Consider the following 22,770-nt stretch of genomic DNA (forward strand, 5'->3'; position numbering starts at 1 on the left):
AAATAACTTCTCAAGTTCCATGTTTAAATTCCCTAAGTGCTGGAATCTTCCCTGTGAGGACCTCACTAAAACTGAGGTAATGAAGGATATGATCAGTCTTCTGAGGGTGTTCTGACATACAGGCAGGTCTGATTACATCATTTGTTTTGGGTTGAGTCTCAGGAGCTTTATAAAAAGCAGTCCTAAAGGCAAGGAGAGAGAAAAGGGGAGAGGAGGGCAATAACTCATTAGCAGAAGCTCTGTATATGTGCATTCTGCTATTTGCCACATGTCTACAAGGGAATTTCTTCAGAGTGCAAAGAAAGCCGTGACCTGCTGGAATATTATAAGTCTTTCCTTGAGATGTCAGCCAAGAGCTTCAGTATAGTCACAGTGGCTACTGTGCTTATTTTCTTCCTAAAGATACAGACCTCAATGCAAGCGGCGTTGAATGGTAAAGTCTTTCAGCTTTCTATTTTATTGTCTCTTGTACCTTAAGGCAGCCATTTATGTAGAAAAATGGCATCCTTTCATTATTACTATTCCATCATGCTCAAAGCTGTATATTGTCGCAGTCTGCCATTGTTTGCAGTTAGTATCCTTATTTCAATTTCTCAGAATAAGTATTCTGACTTACACAGGGAAGAGAAATTTGTCCTCTGATTTAGTGGCATTGCAGACTTCTTGCATGCTCAGTATGCTTTGCTTTGTGATTTTTATTTCTCATAAAATGAAGCGGAGACTGGCCCTTTCAGAGCTAGTGTAAGCATCACACCTTTCCCTCTGCCTGTTTATTTTTAAACCAGAGAGAAAAAAATCAATCTCTGTAAAGCACCCTACACACCAGAGGTCATTCTCATATATTGGAAACAAGATTAGTTTCAGGAGGTTGGCACTCCTCTCTCTCTTTTTAGGAGTGAGTGTTAATCTATTCAAGCTGATTATAATAAATTTTCATTTTTTCAAACTAATTATAATCTACCTGGTATTATTATAGGATATGAGGGGAATTGTTCTGAAGTTTTGTGTTATTCAGCACATATATTAAAGGGACAAAAATCCAGGAGGTTCAAATATAATCCAGAGCTGTTGGTTCACGGAGAGCTCTGTCAGGACAAGCATTTTACCAGTTTTTTTGCATAAGCAACAAAAGGTATGGAATTCAAACTTTTAAGGTCATCTTCTTATTTTGTGCATATGTCCTCCGAAAAAATACCTATCGTCTATAGCAGAATCTCCCACTTGAAGGAGAGAGGTTCCTAGAAACCACAGAACAACAGAATAAATAAAGCTTGATGCTTTACATGCGGTTTCTGTGACCATACAGAAGGTTTGGAATTGAAAGGATTTGTTGAAAAGACACATTTTATGATACATCCTGAAGGGAATTCTGGAGAGTGCCTGTCTCAGACTTAACTGGAACCTGGTCCCAAGAAATGGCAAGAGCTACAGTATCTGCCTATCTCAGACACCTTTCCAAGTAGATTATCATACCTACAACCATTCACACTTTCCTAGCTCTCAAGTGACACTGGAAATGTATTTTTTCCCTGGCTGTTGATCAGTCAAATTCAGGTACACTGGCTCTAGGAACCTCCTCTGCCATGCATGGGCACGTAACTGTGTAACTAATCAATACTCATCCCAACACGATCAAAGAGCCAGGAGAGTGTTCACAGACATAAAGCCATTGAATATGCACTTCTAGATGTGAATCCTCCAATTTGACACCATGTGACAGTCTGCCTGACTCTCATTTCATTACCAGGCAGAATAAAAGCAACTGTGGGAATCCTTAAAATCAGAGGGTTTTGGGAAAGCTGCAAAAGGCAGGCCTCAGAGACAGCAGAACTGCGATTAGAGCAAATAAGATTTGTCAGCAGAAAAGTTATATAAGAAGTAGAAAGTAAGGACAAATAGAACAATGGTTTGTGTATTAACACTTGGATAGAATAACTCCCTAAGCTACAGAAAAATATATCTAGTGAGATATTAGGAAGTTCTAAGCTTAATAATGGAGCTCTGTGCATTGTACCTTAAGGCTTACAAGCAGGTATTGTAAATAAGCATCAAAATAAGCAAGCATTGTTTTAACCAAAGGTATGTGTGCTTACAGTGATTGGTTAGAACTACTGTCAATGTGCTTTTGCTTTGTGTGATTGGTTAAAAAAATAAGTTGTAACATTAAGTTCTTTGTCTGCTGCCGGGGATGTGAGCTGCTGGCATCTTCCCATTGTCATAACCATGTAATGAGACTGATGCTGGAAAATAAAACAGCTTGAGACTCCTTCCCCAGCAGTCCCGCCCCTTTCAGGGGTCGTACACAGACCCCTGGCTGGCAATAAAAACCTTGCTCAGGGTCTGAGGTTGGCAGATCTCTGTGTTCATTCAGACAAAATCAAGAAGTTTCTGCCATCTGGTCATTGATTCATCTCCTGATCCAAGATGAAATTACTATAAATGTGCCTCAGCCCTACCTACAGCAGCTCTATGGCTATGCTCACCATAAAGTCATAAGGGTAGCAAACTGCAGACCATCAAAATGCTCACAGGTTTAGGAATACTTCACTTGGCAAAAGACTTGAAGCTTTCATTTACTTTTGTGTCAAGTGGCATAACTGACCAAAATATTGTAAATGCTTAAAAGTGATTGTTTTAAGGATGCCGTAGATTATAAAAATCATCACTTTGACATCTCATACACATTTTAATGGTCAATAAGAGCAGGAACACAGTAGATATTGTATTTCTGTAGTATTTCTTCAAATCCTGATCAAATAAGGACATTTCTAAAACCTACTGCCAGTCGTTTCTATCTTTATGTAAGTTTTGTCTACAGAATGACCAAAGGATACAAGCAACCCCCAAAAACCCCAGTAAGAGAGAAGATAATCCCCTGCAGAGAGAAGGCAAGAAAGGCAAGAAGAGAATGAGGTTTCTCATCCTGAAATCTTAAACATGAATTCTTCTATGAGAGGAACCTGAGGACTTGAGTCAGGATGATTACACAGACCTTGTTCTGAAAATTCCAATGTAAAAGAACAAGGCACACTGGCCCTAACAAAGTGAAAGCAGAGAGTTTCCTGTTCCCACCACATATCAATACAAATAGCTACATGCAGTTGGTTTGCATAACCCATCAAATTAATCCCAAACATTTCACACAACATTCTTAGGGAAGAGCTGCATCTGTGACCACACTTGAGAGCACAATAAATGCTGCCAAGAACCATGTATTGAGCAGACAAATGCATGTAATGATAAATATTTGCCTGCATGCATACAGACACCCTCACAGGCACACTGAATATTTGCAAGATTTGTATTTCAGGACTGTTTTCTAAGCAGGAATAAAATTAAATTTTCAGAGAGTAAATATCAGCATTAGCCTGATAACCCAAACTGTTCAGGTCTGTCAAGATGAGTACATCTAACTAGGCAGCAAGCTGAGTGATTTTAAGTAGGTTTCAGGACCAGGAAAAAAAATTAAAAAGAGCAATTTGTAAGTCAAGACATTTCCAAAAACACGAAGAGATACCATCTCAAATTCAGTTCCTTAAGCAGTGGATGAGTATTGTTCATTTTAACACTCACTCACCCTCTTTGGGATTCTCTGAGTTATATGGGTTCGTGTGTCATACTCCCTTTTTACAAAGTCCATCTGTTAATTTCTGTCCATCACTTCTCAGTGTAGCACTGATGTTTGAAAAAGGCATAGGGGGACTCATTGTAGTTACACTTCACTTATATTCCTTAGCTTTCTAACTAGAGAAAAATCCTAGGGGTGTACCTACAGTCTGTGGATATTCCAATTTTATAAAAAAGTACTGAGAGCAGTCTTGCTCCAAGACTTAATTGACCACAAGAAATTCACCCCTATGGGCAGGATCACATGGATAATTATAGTTACAATTTGAGTGAGAAAGGTTCATAAAATATCAGAAAGTTTGAAAGTATCTCTGCTTTTCTATGTTTTGCTCAACAGCTGTGACTAGAATGATAGACAAAAGTATTGCAACATTCAATACATGGGTTTAAGTAGCAATTTGTTTCTTTACAGAGTAAGATCAATTTCAAATACTCACAGTAATATTTCCTTTTTCTTTAAACAGCGTCAAAATGGTCTTATATTGGTAAGTACTAATTCAAACATACAAAGTTATGGCTTTCTTCCGTGCTTTAAAGACAGCTGGCCAAATGTATTCTAGTGAGTACTTACTGGGGTCACAATCTTTACCCAGGTTTGAATCTGGTCAATTTTCTTGAAATCTGTTATTCTTCCACCAGGTTTCATATCTAGGTGACTGAGAATCAGTTACTGAATTCTAAATTTCCTTGTGGAATGACAAGAATTTCAGCAGACTAAAGCTGGCCCTACAACTGCAGATGGTCCCCGAAGCCCTCTGTTTCCTCAGCTGTCACATTCCAGCCTATACTGCAAAGAGAACTCTCTCCCTACCCACACAAGTCTTCTTTTTCAAGTAGAATCAGAGTTCAGTAAGTCACCTGTATTCTGTTACTGGAGGCTCAGGTCCCCAAAGATCCCAGCAACGACAAAGCGGAATAAATCACATTTAGGAAAGCAGTGTTAATTTGTAACTAATCCTTTTAGTCATCTACTAACTGAGAAGGACCTGGTGGCTGCTCAGGAAAGAATTATCTAGCGTTTTTCTTTTAATAGATCAAATCCTCTAGCCAGGTATTTCCTCATTCAGAGTAACATTTTACATGCCAAATACCCACACAGAAGTAGGCAGCATGGAGAATCTCAGAAAAAAATGCTTGTTCTTAAGCTTTTGGTGCTGCTCCAAGTCAACACAAAGAACCTCTGAGACTGAACTTGCTGCTAGGAACTCCTCCTTTTGGCTGTGCTCCGTTTTACCTGACTGGCTCCATGTAAGCAGGAGAACTGCCAGCTGCATGTCTATCTGCCAGTGTCCACGCACAGACCTCACATTCCCAGTAGTGAAAAAGCTTGACACGGCTTTAACGAAAGCCTGGGTTGACCATTTTGACAGCAGCCATCAGATAAATCTAACCCTGCTGGGTAGTAAAGAAAACAAGACTTTTTTTACTGCTACGAAAGCAGAAGTTTTGCCCTCCTTTATTGTTTAAATTAGTTACTTCTCCCTTCCTAGGAATTTGGGTACCAGTGTTGATTTCAAAGTATGTTATTCTCAGTGTTCAACTTCATCAATTCCTGTTAAGCTCTTCCACACTGCAGTCTGATTTTGACATTCTAAAAGTAAGGAGGATAAAGAGAAGGTTCAGAAAACATTATCTTTTTCTTTCAGCTATAGATTTTGAAACATATCTAGAAAAACATATAAAAGCAAATATATAAAAGTAACTCCAAAAAACTGATGTAGCAACTGAATTTGTACAGAATATACAGAAAAGCAGAGGTAGAGCACTGATCCCTACAGAGAAAAACAGCTATTAGAGACACTGTGCTAAGCCAGGAAAGAGTCCCTCCATACTCTTCTACTGATCCTTATGCATTCTAAATCTTCCACTGTTTGTTTACCTTTGCTCCTGAAACACTCTGCAGTGCCTCTCACTGAAATTCAGTCAATAGGAATGGAAAGGAAATCAAGCCATTATAACCACAGCGCAGACTGATGTCCAGATGAGGGTCAAGGTTCAAGATTAAGGGTGGAGAAGAAATCTGAGTGCTCATTGTCAGAGATTTCTATTTGTTGAGTATTTTACATATTTTATAATATGTAAAACTGAACGTTGACGCAGTGTTAGTATCTCAGGCCATAGTGACAAAGCAAGATGACACCGCATGTGATCAGGCCTTATCTATTCAGCACAGGCTTTCCAAAGACATGAGAGTTCACCTTGTCTATAACAGAAACTACTGCATTAGATACATCAAATATAAAGGCTAAACCTCTCCTGTTTGCTTCTTCCTTAGCCAAACTACAGCAATGCTATTTCTTCCTGTTTTCACTACCCTTGTATGTAGACCAAGAAAAAGTGCCTGGAGGAAACACCACAGAGCAGTGAGGCCTGAGCTCTCCACCTCTGGTGACAGGCTTGCTTTGTGCTCTCTGAAATGTAGCTCCACCTTCTGTAAGATGGACAAAGTAGATCAAGTGTATCGTAAGGAAAGCATTTTCAGTTAAAGAGCTGAAAGAGTGGTTCCAACACCCCACAGCTCAGGACACAGCATATGCACGCAGATTTTGGCAATCCTGCTGTTTGGCTGTGAAGTGCAGGCTGAAGTCTTCTACCCCAGAAAAAAGCCAGTAGAAGTGGATGTTAGGCTTCAGTTCTTTGGATTCTGGCTCTTTTTCTGTACTGTAAGTGGACTGGAATGAATTCAGAGAACCAGAATCATCCCTTCAGAGTGGACAAGCAGCTACAATGGAGAAAACTAGCTTTGCAGACAAATTTAAGGTAATAGTGCCAACAGAATTATTAACACGCTTTAGCAGTAATAGTGCCAACAGAATTATTAATGTACTTTAGCATGTGAAGAGACAACTTCATGCCGTAATGCAGGCACAAGAACTATTGGTGATAGACATCAGGCTAATTGTACTTGAAAACTCTTTTATTCTGCTGCTACCAAATACTCCAATTCAGTGGGGTGCTGAGAACCTGTGCTAAGACACTTCCACTTCCCCTTCAGAAATGCCAGCTTTAGTGAACACGCTAGAACATGCCCCAGATTTCTCAATGCAGTAACAGCGACAGCTACAGCCCTTGGCAATTCCTCTGTCTCACAAGCTTCCCTCTGGACACACGTGTGGAAGATACACACATATTGGCTCTGTGCACAGAATGGTATTTACTGAGCATTGAGCAAAATGGAAACCACATGGTCGTGTCACCATGGCAGGGAGCCTGGGCTCAGCCTTCACCACCACCTCAGCCCTGGGCAAACAGTAGCTTTACAGCTTCCAGCTGGCAGAAAACAGGGAAAAGTGCTCTGCTTGGCTGCAAAAATACCACAGGCATTCCCTGCCGTGTTACTGACACAATGTATTTTACTACATGACTTCAGATCAAGAGAACTTGCATAGACTGTGAGAAGCTGGAGCAACATGAATATTAATTGGTCATTAGAGCAACAGTCTATTGGTACCACTGGTGCCTCATAGAGCTGTTTTCTCCTTATCTTAAATGGGCCAATGTACATATCCTGGGAGGAGACACCACTGTTCATGAAGGAACATCTGTCCTGCATTGCCCAGCAGCACCAGTGTTGTTGGGGCTGGCTGGAAAGCACAAAACTGTCAAAGGAAATGTTACGATGGACACAGGCAGTCTTGGTGCTGAGGGTGTTTTGCTCAGCTCACTGGGTAGTGGGCAGCCAGACAATGCAGAAAATTATTCTTGCTTTATTTACAGACATCTTTTATTAAATAGCTGTGAGGGCACAGTCAGGCTCCAAAGCAGTCCACAAGCTGGATTTGAGCAGCCTGAGTTTGCACCCCCTAGGGCAGGGAGTGCCCTTGGCAGCACTGGGAGCAGTGGTAGCAGGAAGGATCTGACTTCCACTGGCACCAGCAGCTCCTTACCTTAATATGCCCACTCCAACAGCTGAATTAGAGTATTGAGGGGGTAGAACAGGCCCATGGCACTGTTAGTGCTCTGCTGACACAGTCCTGGTGGGATCCTCATAGAAGCAACCACTTCTGAAATGCCTGGGTCACAAATGTGTCACACAAAAAGGAAATTAACTTTGAAGATAATTTTGCAATACTTCTTCTGTTAATATCTTTTGGGACTTGTAGCACAGGCCAATCTTACATGCACAAGCTGTTCTTTATTCAGTAGTGATCAGACAAAGCCTTTATAAACACAATGTGATTTTCCACTGAATTTTCTGAGTGTACTGGCACAGAAAAAGGAAAATCTGGTTCACAATCAATCATACATTTTCAGCAGACCTAACTGAGAAATGCCTTCCAGCTGTGTGGTTTATCTACCTTGTAAAATCTCAATTTTACATATGCAAAACTAAGCTGCAGTGAGCTCAGCTCTTTGAGACAGGAGTTTTGAGGCACTGAAATTAGAAAGACCATGTGACAAAAGACAGAACTTCTATAAAAACTGGGATAGCTGCATCATTTTATAGAAAAGACAAAAGCTTTCCTTCTGAACTGGCAACATAGGTGTTAAGTTCCCATATTCTCTTGCCAGCTCTCCTAGACATTTAAGTAACCCAAACACAGTACTGAAAAATGATTGGTACTTCATGACTCCCTGGCTGGGACTAGACTTCTGTTTTATACATCAATCACCTACTTAATTATCAAGTCTCCAAAGCTGTGATATGTAACATATTAAAATCTTCTTGCAAACTCATTACTTTATCAAACCTTTTAAAATTATTGAAGTCTTTTTACAACAAAGGCTTCTCACCAATTTTCTGACATTGCTGTAATCTTAGTTCCTTGAAAAGTGTTAAATTTCAGTCTCATTGTTTTGCACAGTAAGCTTGAACCTAAGAAACTGTCATTTCTTGATATATCCTAATGAGTATTTTCCTGGGAAATATTTTTCAGTATGTATTCCACAGTATGGAATTTATGCTCTTCTGGATGTATTTGTTATTTGCAAAAAATAGGTAGAGGAGAGGCTTCTATAATGTCAGCATAACACTTATTAGCTTTTTAAAATCATTTCAGCAATTTTAAGATAGTATCACAAGGATGTAAGAAGAAAGAAATTGATGTGATTGTCAGTGAACTGGAGTAAAAAATTTAAGTTACAGCAACAGCAAAACCTATTTATACTGAAAAGCACTGATTGAGTCTGAGTATCCAAACGGCAAACAATGTTACCTGCTAACCCTATGTCTTGAATACTCTTAAACAGCTTTACCAAGACAGTAAGTCTGTCTTTAAGCACCAGAACTGATCTTGTTGATTCTGTCGTATGTACTATGTTTAAGAAAGATTCACCACCACTATCCATTTACTTGGCAATTGTCTTTCATGTAAATAAGGTGAACCTGCTAAATTTTTCCTTCAGAAAATACCTAACTGGCTTTGCCACTGATGACCTGATCCTCAAAGAAGCCACTGGGAATATTATAGTTTTGGAAAAGAAGCCTTCTAATCAAAGACTCAAGGGAGTCAATAGTTTAAGAGAAGTGAGAAATTATATCCTCTATATTATAAGTACTTCAATGAGGAAAAAAAAGTATGGGAACAGCAGGCTCACAGTGAAAAGCAAGCTGACAAGGAGAGTAATTATCCATTGGGCACTAATGAAGTATCTTTTATCTGCAATGCTTAAAGGAAGAGTAGATGTTTATTCCCTTCTGAAAAAAAAGACCTCATGGAAGTAGAAATTTATCCAGGGAGACCCAGTGTCCTGTGTTACACAGATCAGACTGGGTGATGGGTGATCCCCAAGGACCTTCCTGCCTTGGAAAGAATCATGAATGTTCAGAGACAAGGAGAAACAAAAGTTGCAAGTACCTCTTCTGGTATTTAAATCCAAATCATCTCATCTTACTGTCTGTAAACAGCTGCTAGCTGTTAACACGCAATTAAAGCAAAGACACCATTAAAATTCTCTTGATATTATCTATTCTTTGTAGATCTTACCTTGGGCAAAAGGCTGTGATGAAGAAAAGTTTCACCAGAGTTTCAGCAAGTTATTGCAGGTCAAATTACCATAACACCTTTGATTTTTGCAAGTCAGCTTTTCACTGTAGGTTATGAAATCCCGTTAGATAGTGCCATACAGTTTGTGTAGTAAGGAAAAGTCTGAGGGTCTGATATAATCAGACCTGTCTCTAGGTCACAACACCCTCAGAAAAAAAGATCACATCCTTCATTACCTCCATTTTAATGAGGTCCTTTTTTAAAAAGGCTTCTTTTCCAAATTTTTTGTGAAGGCTGACACAGGAGAATTTCTGTGTTAACTGCACAGTGAAGGTTTGACAAATGTGTCTCTGTTAATTCACACAGGTCCTGATGGAGAGAAGGCCTGGCCAAAGAAATACCCATTTTGTGGAGGAGTATTCCAATCACCAATTGATTTCCACAAAGCTATTCTCCAGTATGATTCTAATCTCTTGCCTTTAGAATTCATAGGCTACAATGTGCCCTCCACTGACCAGTTTACATTGATCAATAATGGACATTCAGGTAAGGGAGCTCACAGACAGCAAGGAATGGTAAAAGAAAGAGCTGCAGGAACTCACTTTTTTTTTTTTTTTTTTTTTTTTTTTTTTACTTCATGGGTGGACTCCTTTGATTATTAGATTAAATTAAGCTGCTAATCAGATGAGAAAGCCTTCCCCACCCAAGAACCTTAGTGAGGAGAAGGGAGGGTCATGCATACAAAAGTCTCCTTCCAGCAGGTCAAGAGAGGAGATGCTTGATCTTAAGGCCTAGGGTTATCTTGCTGCTCAACATCAATTTTCTGGATTTTGGGAGCAGCAAGGAATTAATTTGGTTTTATCCTGTGTCCCTAAAAGAAGATTATGAGGCAGCAGAGTTCAATATAACAGGAGATATGGAGTACCATGAGAAACAGTAATTTATTAAACCATTTTCAACCATTATAAGGGGATTGAAAGAAGATACATGAGCCTAAATTTTGCTTTGACATATCAATAATTGTCTCTTCAATGTCTGAGACAAATTCACATTCTTCAGAGATTTCCACTAGCAACAACTGTCACATTAAATTAATGTATTTAGGAAAATAGAAACGGGTATGTTCTAAATGTTCTAAATCCTGATCTACCAAGAAAGACTTAAAGAGAACAGAAGTGTTTATTTCCTACCATGGACTGAGATGGATTTGAGTCAAGAATCTGCTTTTTTCATGCTCCATATATAATATACTTAGACTTGGCATTTTTATTTGTCCTGTTCCTGAGAGCTGTGGTATCATTTGTTCCCATCTGGTTTTGATCTGCTTACAGTGAAAATGTATCTGTCACCTGCTATGTCCCTCAGAAACCTCCCATTTGAATACACTGCATCTCAGCTTCACCTGCACTGGGGAAACCAAAACAAGTCCGAAGGCTCCGAGCATACCATCAGTGGGAAGCATTTTGCAGCAGAGGTAATGCAGGCCAGCTCAGATCGGGGGAAGCAAAGAAGATTGGGTAGGTTCTATTGTTTCAAAGTGGAATCTCTGTCTTGGGTAAATGACGGTAAAAGGTTGTGAGGTTCTAAGCCAAGTATTTATGATCTGGGGATATTAAAAAAAAAAAAAAGGGTTGTGCACAACAACAAGAACAACAAAAGGATTCGGATGTACTAAGTCAGGGAGCTGGAGTTTAGATTCTAAACTCAGAACTGGCACCAGGTCACCTGAGGTAACTTTTAGCTGTACAACAGTGCTGCTCTGTTTACCTTTTCTCACCTTCTTCTATACAGTGACTGTGGTAGTCTGTTATTTCACAGGCTGTTCTTCTGTAGTAGGTTTTAAATATTCCTTGTTATAAGTTAATGGTTCATTCCATGTACCCTATTTGGCGTCCCTGATGGTTCAGTCGTGAGTTGTCCACCCCAAGATTTTCCCAAGTGTATGTTAATCCACCATCTATCAAAGATAGCACACCCTTTTTATTCTGGAACGTTCCCTGTCCCTCATCCGTTCCCTGAAGCAAGATTGGATTGCAAGGTTTGCTCCTTCCCCTTGTTGGCCTCTATTGGACAGCCCTCACCCTGCACTCCTCCCTAATGCCTTCCTATTGGTAAAAGGTTGTCTCCTCCCCTTATTCCCTCCCCTCCCTAAAAGCAGTTTTTTGCCCTCAGTTATTGTCACTTGTCCCTGACTCCTCTGGGGAAATAAACCTTTCTTGGAACTCTAAGTGATTCCTCTCTGTTCCTTAGCCTCGGTCCCTCGTATTGGATTGCTGCTGTGTCACCCACGCCACAGCCATGTGCTGCAGGGAGCTGCGGGCCCCTGTACGCAGCACCACCCGGGAAGGTCTCCGCAGAGATCCAGGGGCAGCCTCTCCTGTGACTGCCCATCGGTCTCAGGCAGTGAGCTGGCCGGAGAACATACTCCCTGTGGCCGCAGCCCGCACTTACAAGTGACAAACTGTTTCTCTTTTCTAATTTCTAAATTATTTGGGTTTGGGAATAGATTTTGATAAACAGCACCAATCAGATATTTACCTCAAAATTATTAAGAAAAAGAAATTAGCCAGAATCATTTGTTTGCATAACAGCACTTTAGGCATCCACTTCTTCTCTAGTTATATTTAACACTGGGGTTTGCATTCCAAATATTGGAATGCTAAGGTACTATTTTTTCAGAAAAATTTACTAGCACCCCAGTCAAGATGCCTCGAAGCTGAAGTCATGAATCCTCTTTCTCCCCTTATCATGGTGCGGGGTGTGGGCTGTGTGTAACTCAGCTACAGCAGGGCTGCGAGTCCCAGGACCTTCTGCCTTTCTCTAAAAAGATCTTACCACTGCATCCAGAAATCACTGAAGAACCCTCCTGCATTGTCTTATCTTGAGGTGGCTGCATGGTCCTTTCTAACTGTGAAACATAAATGGGAGTGTGACCCAGCTGCTATTGTAACAAAGTATCTCCTCCTTTGTAGCTGCATATTGTGCATTACAACTCTCAGAAATACCCAGATATAACAACAGCAATGGACAAAGCAGATGGACTGGCTGTTTTGGCTGTTCTCCTTGAGGTAGGATGCAGGATCTTTATTTTCTGTTTGTTTAGAATATGGTTTCAATCATTCAGTTATGAGAGACCTTTAATGTACCAAACTACCTACTTTATTATTGTTGTTGTTATTATTATTATTATTATTATTATTATTATTATTATTATTATTATTATATGCAGTGGCTGAATAAAGGATTTTTCTTTCCTCTTTCACAAAAAAAAAAAAAAAATAAAAAGAGTCAGATTCTAGCAGCACATATCAAACCAGGAGCAAATGCCACAAAATGAGGAATTCTGAGTATTTCCTCATGTTTTTTAGTAAATTAACTTCAGCTATGTTAAATCCATTTTTGTATTCATTTACAAACTAATGACTGCTAGTGTTTATCAGACATGAGGCAACAGTGAATTTCAAGCTCATTCACTCAAAGCTGCCTACTGCAGCATGAAGCAGTTTGAACACAGCAGAGAGGCACAGGCAGGCACAAGCCTGCCTTTGACCACTGTATGTAATTAGGATTTAACCACAGTCTTCTCCCTGCTAACTTCCCAGATTCTTTGAGAAGATTACAGAAAATGAGTACGTTCAGTGACATTTTAAGATGTCAGGACAGCTTTCCAATTTTTCTCTCTTAAGTCCCACATATGAAGATAATAATGGTCTTAAACAAAAAGAAAAAAAAAATCAATAGCTTGTACGTATATAATTCTCAGTAAGATGACTGTAAAGATAATTTTTAAATGTGTGGATTTTCTGCAGTATAACAAAGCAAACGCACAAGCTTCCACATTTCCATCAAAAATTAAAATGTTCCAGTTAGCAAAAAAGGCTCGCATTGATATTACCCAAGCTTACTTCCTAGCACTTCTAAGATTCTGACAGTAATTGTGTTAACTTTTAGTTCATTTGGAAGTTGTAGTTGTGAAAAGTGTCAGAGTGTTGTTACACTAGGATTCTGGTTATTTCTAAGCAATTGTATTTGAAAATCAAGTTAGTGAACAACAGAGATTAGGTCTTGGAAATCCTTTCAGACAGCTGGTGGGTATTACAGTTAATGTAAGGACACCAGTTTACTATGTCTGGTTGTCAGAGGAGTTGCTCAGCACCAGCTCTGAAGAATTAATAAAAAAGGCATTGATTATTAGACTGAAAAGCTACCGGTAGCAGTTGAAAAACAGTCTTGTGTGATAGATGAGTCTTGTCAGTAGAGTTGTAGGCCTGTGGCCCTGTGGTACCCAAGAGTCTCATTCTTTACCTCCCTGGACTGTGAGAAACAGCAGAATAAAAATGTTTGTGGGTGGAAAAATGTGGCTTTGATTGGAAACCAGGAGATGATCTGAGAAGCCTGAGCTTCTCAGCATCTGAGAACTTCTGCCTGCAACACTCTCAGAGGAAAGGGCTTCTCATCATTTGCACAGCACTGAGCAGGCAAGGGCTAAAGGGTCAGTACACACAAAAGGTCTGCACTGCAGTTGTAAAGGCAGCAATACAATACAGAAGCTATTATAGCCCTGGAGCAGGAATATTATCATGGCTTGAGGACAGAGGGAATGTTTTGAGTTATAAAATACTTATGCCATTCTAGGACATTAATATCTGGACAGTGGAAGCCCTTGCCTTAGGACAGGCCAGAAACACAGACTCATATTCAGACTAGTGATTTGCAGCTGTTGATAATATGATCATTGCAGATTGGACCCTTCAGCCCATCCTATGAAAAGATCTTCAGGCACTTCCGGAATGTGAAATACAAGGGTGAGTGGCTAAGTCAGATTGAGAATGGCTGAGAGTATCAGGTGTCACCCTGAGTGGGTTTGAACTGGCTGAAGAAACAGTCCAGAGATCCCATGCAAATCTGTAACAGACTGTGAAAGGCTTCCAAATGCAGTGCATCCCTGGGAAGAGCGTATGGGTAGCATGCCCCCTGTGATTCTGACTGGGCCTTATTTGGTCCATATGGTGGTTTTTAATTAATATTGCCACAGTTTATCTTAGAGGACTCTGATTTGGTGTCTCAGACAAGATTTGTAGATAGGAAACTTAAAAAGCTGTGGTCCTTATTAAACTGGGATCGCCTCTGCTAAAAGGTATTTTTCTTTTCCTAGTGATATGACATTGAAAATATCCTACTTTACTGAAAAACAAATTCACTTCACCTGTGTGGTCATGATGCAATATTTAACACAAACCCCCTTTTTTAGATCAGAAGGTCCTGGTCCCTGGTTTCAATATTCAAGAACTGCTTCCTGACAGACTGGATGAGTATTATCGCTACAAAGGATCCCTGACAACTCCTCCCTGCTACCCAAGCGTTCTCTGGACAGTTTTCCGACACCCTGTTAAAATTTCTCAAGAGCAGGCGAGTTCCAGCAGAGCACATTTCCCTGACTAGTGTCTGCTGAACAACAGTAAATACATATTCTCATTTCCTGGATTTCTCTTGTGTTCCTGTAAAACTGTACAGTGACCTTTGCTAAAATCCTTTAAGTGGAAAGAACAGTACAGAACTGACATAAGTCAATATCCCATTCTGTTTGTTGTTAGCACATTCTCAGTTGGCCAGAACAAAGGACAGACAGCTGCACAGCAATTGGTACAGTATCAGCTTGAAAAAATCCCAGTCAAGTGAGATGAATTTTGATTTTCATTATGTACTTAGTCCCTGCTCTAAGTCTTTCCATGAGTTACCTGCAGATTATTGTTTGGGCTCCATGTCTGAACATTATTCACCAAGTATTTTGGTGCTACTTTGATCCTGATGGACTTGGGTGGGTTGGAAAGTTTCTAAAAAGCTTGTGTTGTGTTATTTATCCATCTTGACTTCCCTAACTTTTCTCCCAGCTTATATTTTTTTTGTGCTTATCTTTAATAATTTATATATTGCTTATAATTAATTTCTTTTGCTCTTAGGTGGCCACTTACCTAGACTATAAACTCACAATCACTATCTTCTGATTCACCTAATTATAGAGACAGGGGAAAATATTATTAACAAAATCTCAGATCAAATTACTGCAAGCTCCTTGTTTTGACAATACATTCTCAGATTCTGTCAGACCATGTCTCTACCAAAATGAAGAGCTTTTTTCAAAAAGTAGCCTTTAATACTACTTAGGAGTTAGACTGTGCCAGGGGGAGGGAGCATGCTGGAAAAGTCTACCGTGTTTCCTCCCATCGAGTTTTCCTGGCAGACAATCTGATAGTAAGCAGTAGTTTTGTTAGGATGTAAACAAAATACAGGTATAGACTTGGAGATGTCACACTGTTTAAACATTATTCTGTATTTGGGTTCACAGGCCACATGAAACTTAATGTATTAATGTATCCCCTTCCCTTTGACTACACCTTTTTGTTTTTTTCCAAACACTCAGCAGTGATCACATACTGGCACTGCTTTCTCTGTATTCTGTGAGCTGAACAGGTGCTTCCCTTTGTAGTTACTGGCACTGGAAACAGCCATGTACTGCACAGAGAGTGATGACCCAGAACCCCTGGAAATGGTTGATAACTTCAGAAATGTTCAGGACTTCCATGAAAGACTGGTTTTTATCTCCTTCCATGAAGGTGAGTTGTATGTACAAAGAAACGGTGCACAATGATCTCTGTAAATGTGAAGTACTGGAATGGCAGTCCTGTTCGACTGTACCACAAAACACAGCTATCTCCCTGCAGTTACTTTGTTGCCTTTTCTTCTCATATTGCATTGGTGAATGGGCAACTGTACAAGAATGAGGTATTCCCAGGGTAGGCAAGAATTTTTTTCCACAGTGGGTATCAGGAAAGCCCTGCAACCCTTCTGATCAAAGGCAAGGAGATAAAAAAGGGAAGACATGATTGGCCTTGCCATGCTTTGCAGAAGTATTTGCTGTCACTCTAAATACTAAACAGCTCCACAGCTGAGCTGTTTCAGCCAGTGGAAGTGCTTAAGATGGCCTTATCTCACCAGTGACATTTGCTGGTTCTCAGCAAGATCAGGCTTGATCTTATGCAGACCACACATTTGAAGTTGGAAGTCCCAACTTCAGGGACACTGTTTTGGGGAAATTACACAGAATCAGAAGAGGTCCTTGAGGAATTCAAACTTGGCGAATAAATATAATTCATAACACTGGATTGTATGATTCAGTGTTACAAATTTAAAAAAAAAAACAAAACAAAACACCATTTTATGGGGAAGAACTTATTCAAAAGCTTAATTCTGCAGTGTTACGCAACGACAACACGTTAGTTTGGTGGGGGGCTTTGCACAAAAGTCTGCATCTGTGATGAGAAGCTAAGCTGTACCCCACAGAAAGGCCTTTCAGTATATTGTGCAAAATGTATTGTTCCAACTTCTTTGTTGTCCTGCAAACATATACTCTTAAGGATCTGTGAAGCTGGCATGTACACTCAAGGCAGATGATTTTAGGCAAGCCACTGCACTATTTGAAATTAAAAGATTTATAAAAGAAAAAGCAGACTTCACAAAAAAGATTAGCCAAGAAGTAAACTTTCAAATTAATAAAATGTGTTAGCACATAATTTCAACTTTGCCTCCCATTTTCTTCACTGTTTAGATGAAAAAACAGAAAACACGAGTTGTCTGTTTTGGACACAAAAGAAACAGCTCCCTGCATGCACACTGCAGTAGCTGTTCTTGCCATTCCCCTCTGCAGACAGACCCTTTCATAAAGTATCTCTTCTAATAGAAAGCTATAAAGAAGAAGAGTGAAAATTAGACATCAGCCAAAACAAATCCTGGGCAAAACATTTCTCTGAAATCAGAGATGATTTGAATTTGTCACCAAAAGTTGTCTGATCTCTTAAAACGAGAATTACACTAGAAGTTCTCTTGTTGCTGCATTATAAACATAATACCTAAGAAGATTACAAGTTTACCAAATTATCAACAGTTCCTAACATCTCTGTGATTAATATACAAAGTGATACTAGTTGCACAAACATTATTTTGAGTAAATGAAAAGATGACTGAATAGTGAAAGAGAGATTACGTCAGCCTTTATTCTGCTTTTATGGATTGGCCAACCAGAAAAACGCCCCGCATGGCATTCTTAAATGACCGCAAAGAGGTTAAAACTTTCTTCTCCAACCTCCAGTCTCAAACACTGGCTGCTGACTAGAGAGCTGCTTGGGTTCAGAATGGTTATTTTAATCATCTTCTTCAAATCACTGCTTAAGCCAGATTATGTGCAATGATTTCGACCAGCAGAATTTGCAATGCAGCCTCCATATTTCTGAGAGTAAGGCTTCCTCTGCAGGTCTTAAATCCCTGCACAAACAATCTGCAATAGCAATGCCACTGCAGAAATGCTTCCTGAAGTACCAGAAGTTCCAGGGTGAGCACCACCCTTGTGATTACAAGAGGTTCACCATGGAATCCTCAGCAATCCAACTTTTACATTTTCTACCCTCATCATCTATTTATCACAACTCACTACCTAGTGGGCTTGGCAAGGGTATGTCATCAATTCCTAACAACACCTATAAGCCATTGATCTGCTGAGTCTGAATGGTTGGTGAGAAATGAGAAATGCAGTTTTCCATCTGCTTTTTAAACTGACCTCTCAGCATCTGACTATATTCCCTCTATAAATCATATTCAGTACTTAATAGTAGAAGGTAGAGAGTTACCTGACACTATGCTTTTCATCTAGGAATCTCCAAACATTTCACAGAAATAGTGTAAGCATTATTATTTCCATTTATGGGGGTAAATCTGACCTAGACGTGACTCTCAAAATTGTTGCTGTGAACCAGAGCCAAACCAAATAATAACATTTGGTTCTCCCTCTGCTAAGCCACAATATCAGTTCCCATGCAGAGATGACACCAGACATAAAAGCATTTTCAATGTATCTTTAAAGCTGGCATGACTTAGCAGAGTTAAACTGTAGGGGTTATTGCCCATCCGGCTATTCATGCCCCAGAATTGGTCTCTGTGGCTATGAAAGACATTGCTCAGTGCTACTTTAATAGAAACCCCATTCAGTCTAAGTACATTAAGTTACAAAAGCTCATTGACTCTATCAGTGAACCATAGAAAAAATGTTCAACCCATTTCAAAAAGAGTATTCATTGCCCCTGTAATCTCACATTCCACTTACTGCAGCCCCAAAAGCTCCCTCACAGGTGCAGCCCCTCACCTAAAGGGAAAAACAAGGAAAGACAGGAAAAAAAACCAGCAAAATAAGGAAAAACGGCTGCTGTCAAAGCTCAGTGAAGTACACCTGGCTGCTGCAAGTGCCCAGCCTGATGCAGTCAGCTGCACCTCAAATAGGAACAGAGCACACCTATTAAAAAGGGAAGGAGAGGCTATGCAGAGAGTCAAGGACTGAGCCAGGCAACCACTGTAATTTGCATAAGAAATCCTGTTGTGCACACCTAAGCCCCTACCAAGCAGGTTTTCAGAGCAGCTTTTCTGCCTTATCATTGACAAACGTGAACTGCCAGCTTCCCCTGAGCACAGATACAAGATGGGGCCACTGGCCTGTGTTTTGTAGCAAAATTGAAAATGACTGAGGTGTTCAGTCATCCACATTTTTGGTGCCAGTAATGAGCATCTAAATTCATGCTAACTATTTATAAGAACCACATTTCAAAAAGCCTCTAATCTTTAAGGATTACACAGCAAAACTCATGTGTGTTTGTAATCTATTTTGTCTATCAGCAATTTATTCCAATAAAATCCCCTTCATAGAAATGCAGCTGGAAATTACGATGTTTAAACCACCTGAGTTAAACAGGAACTCGTGTCTAGTTTTGATTAGGGTACCAGGCTGAAATACTATCTAACTAAATTATATAAGAAGATCCTCTCATCACACAGAAATGCTCCCTACCCTTTCCCTTCAAACTAAAAGCTCTTTTTCTACAGTTATCTCTTTGGTGTTGTATTTTTGTGTCCATTTGACACCCTTACTATGATAAAACTCACCTTTTGTTAAACAGCTCCTCTTCAGTTCCATGGATTGCAAGCTTCTTCCATTCAGCTGGACTTCAAATTAATGGGTCAAATGCAATTGAACTCCACATTTTACATTTGTGTTTCATCAACAGCTGATTTAATAGGAGAAAATATTTAGACGGAGTGCATGAAACCTGTCAGTTTCACTCTGAAAGTGCTCTGATGTTTCTTAGTGTGAGAACTAATAATTTGAAAAAATATTTTAAAAAATGTGTAAATAAATTAAGAAAATGCAGTTAAGAAAAGGAAGCTCACCTCCAGGATCTTTGTGGAAGCTAAAATAAATAAAAAATACCTTAGTTGCCAAAAGTGTACATGAAGCTAACTAAGAAATACAGCATTATGATAATCCTTAAATCTTTATGCAAACAAGAGATCACTCAGTTTTTCATACCAATATCCTGTTTTTACCTTCTTTGATGCCTTTAAGCAATGTTCTCAACAGCAAAGAATATAATTCTTCAGCTGTCCACAGTCAGTAGTGTTCTCTGTGAGAGAACAAAAGGCATTGAGTTTAATGTCCTTGATTGCCTGGGTTTAATTCTTTGGGTTTGTTTATGAGCTCTAATTTACTATAGCATAAAATTCATACTCCTGCTATGACCTGCTGTACCAGGTCCTCCACATTGGCATTGTGACTTCAACATGTGTCTCATGTCACGGCACTGTGAACTGTGGAGCCAGCTGTGGGATTGAGACATTCCAGAGGACATTGGTGCAAAGTTGCCCATTCATAGTCACAAAGTGGTGTGACAAGGCTGTAGAAAGGTTGCAGATGCAGAATGCAAACATTGTGACAGACCAGAGACTCACCTTCTCCACTCAAGGCAATGGTATTAACACTTGTGCATGTTTGCCCTCTATTTCTTAGGTTTTGTGGTATCTGTTGTGATAGCCTGCATTCTGGGAGTTCTCATCATTCTTGCAGTAGCGTTCTGGCTACTGAAGAAGAAAAGGTAAGATGTCTGGCTATCATATCACAAAAAAATTCAAAGCATATTTTTCCTCTGACACATAGAAGTGCTGCGTGTCCAAAACTTTGCGCCTTTTTTATAGTGATAAAGTTTGATCTTTTAGAAGACATGATCTCTTCCTACAAACTATGATTTGTTTTTATTACTGTAGACATTATTTCCTTGTGTGATATGAGGCTGGGTCAATAAAAGACTTACCCAGTTTTTCTGTTTCTCAAATGCCATTTGTTCTCTTGTTCTTTTTGCTACCACTGCTGCTCCTAATTGCTTCTTGGATCCTTCCCTGGATCAGTATGTGAAACAAGGAGAATGGGATTTTAGGAAAACCTCTCCCAAAGGTCACAACATTTTAGATGAAGAAATTTGTTCTGCCAAAAGATCATTAAGCCACTGTTTGCTGACAAAGCCAAATCTGGGAAAAAAAAATCTAAGATTACAGATTTTCCTACAGCCTGATTCTCTTTGCATTCAGCATTGACCTTGCATACAAAATGTGGTCTCCTGAAATATTTGAAACAATAAGCTACGTGACATTTGCACTAGTACAGAGAAAAATAATCTCATACATGCATAATGGACAACTTTTAGTAACTAATTGTGCTTTTCCTTCGTTGGCATTACAGTTATTTAATAAATTTGTTTTATTTTAGCTGCAAAAAGGGAGGTGGAGACAACAGAGGAGTCATCTACAAACCAGGCATGTGCAAGGAGAAAGAAGACATTTCCAAAATTTGATGCCCTGCTCTGTCACAAAAGCCCCTTTTCATTCACAGCACTGAATTTTGAATTAGTGAAACACATCACTTGTTCTTGGCTAATGATAACCCTCAAGAGAGTTCTAAAAACACACACCAGCCAAGTTTTCTGTAGCCCTTGTTCTCTTGTTTTCCAGAGAGATATGATCAGTGAATTCGCCTGAGCTGAATTCCTCACCACATTCTTTTCATGTCTGCTGCTTACTGAGTCTGGGTGTTTTATTTGATTTTACAGTTAATCCTAAACTCCAGTTTTATGGTTTGTTTAGCACAGGTTCTCTCATAGGTATTCAAATCTGAAGACACTCATCAAACTACAAGATCTCTTCCCTGCTAAAACAGGACATTGATTTTAGCAGCATGAATATAAACAAGATAAAGGGCAAACTGTATTTGACACCAGTATTTGAACTGGGTTGTTCAGCAAATACAGTTTGGAAAAGTAGAGGATATGATGCCAGTGTATTTACCAATGGAATTGTAATATTAGAGGAAAAGACAAGTGTAAACACAATGAAAACCACAAGGATTATTAATGGGGTTCAAGCCCAGGACCTCAGTGCTGAGAAAAACACTGCTAGGGGGACAGCTCACTTTCTAGCTATTACACAGCCCCACAAATCTGTTAAGGCAGTCAGTCCCTCACTGTCACAGGAATTAGAGAAGAAGATTGTCTTATTATTCTGCTCTTATTTATAGTGTATGAATGATGTGAAGATAATGTAGTTGTTGCTGCTTTTAAGCAGACTTTTCATTTAACCACAAAATCCTGATAGATTACAGTATATATTACAGCTGCAATTACACAGTATACTTGTTTCACAATTTAGTTATCTTAGTAATCTAATTCTTAGAAAGAAATCTAAATTATCTTTTCAAACCTCATAAGCTAGATACTCAGATTTTGATTATGCATTTTTGGAAGTGAGAAGCATAAACCTGATTCCACTGCAGACAATGTGGAAAGTCATTGACTTCAGGAAGAATAGGGGGTATCCAGCCTACCCTGATGCATACAGAATTACTCTTCAATCTGGCATCTACAGTGCAGACCTGAAATGCCTGTGCTTCAGTATGCACTCAGGAAGTAACAGACACAGGATTATACCTAAAATAACTTTAGGTGTGAATGCTGCTAAACACTACCAGGTAAATTTCAATCTGAACTTCATACTTAGATACCTTTTGTATTCCATTGCAGCACCACCACATCTGTGACTTTAAAGAAATAAACTATTATCATACATGTTTTCTCCTTTCAAGATGGCAGATTCGGACTGTTTCAGCATAGAGTGTTTTAGATTCTTCCTCTTCCATCCCCAAGTAAACCGTGTGATGTCATAAGCAGGTTTTTCTGTGCAAGGAGAAATAACTTATTAATACTAACTGTACATGAAATTTAGGAGCACAATCTTACAACAGAGTACACTGCATATGCCAGCATTTTTATCCCACATAAACAAGCACATAAAG

At 39.4% G+C, this 22,770-nt stretch overlaps 1 protein-coding gene across 1 annotated transcript; it reads left to right on the forward strand.

Annotated features, from left to right (window-relative positions):
• Nucleotides 1-342: 342 nt before the first annotated feature.
• Nucleotides 343-21,277, forward strand: CA12 (carbonic anhydrase 12). Its single transcript, XM_041427658.1, has 10 exons — nucleotides 343-433; nucleotides 4,092-4,112; nucleotides 9,921-10,100; nucleotides 10,886-11,028; nucleotides 12,527-12,622; nucleotides 14,296-14,359; nucleotides 14,806-14,963; nucleotides 16,042-16,168; nucleotides 20,440-20,524; nucleotides 21,193-21,277. The coding sequence occupies exons 1-10, from the start codon at nucleotides 343-345 to the stop codon at nucleotides 21,275-21,277; spliced, it is 1,050 nt and encodes a 349-aa protein (XP_041283592.1).
• The last annotated feature ends 1,493 nt before the right edge of the window (nucleotides 21,278-22,770 follow it).

This window comes from Onychostruthus taczanowskii, unplaced genomic scaffold, assembly GCF_017590055.1.
Source record: "Onychostruthus taczanowskii isolate IOZ18803 unplaced genomic scaffold, ASM1759005v1 scaffold118, whole genome shotgun sequence".
Classification (NCBI taxonomy): domain Eukaryota; kingdom Metazoa; phylum Chordata; class Aves; order Passeriformes; family Passeridae; genus Onychostruthus; species Onychostruthus taczanowskii.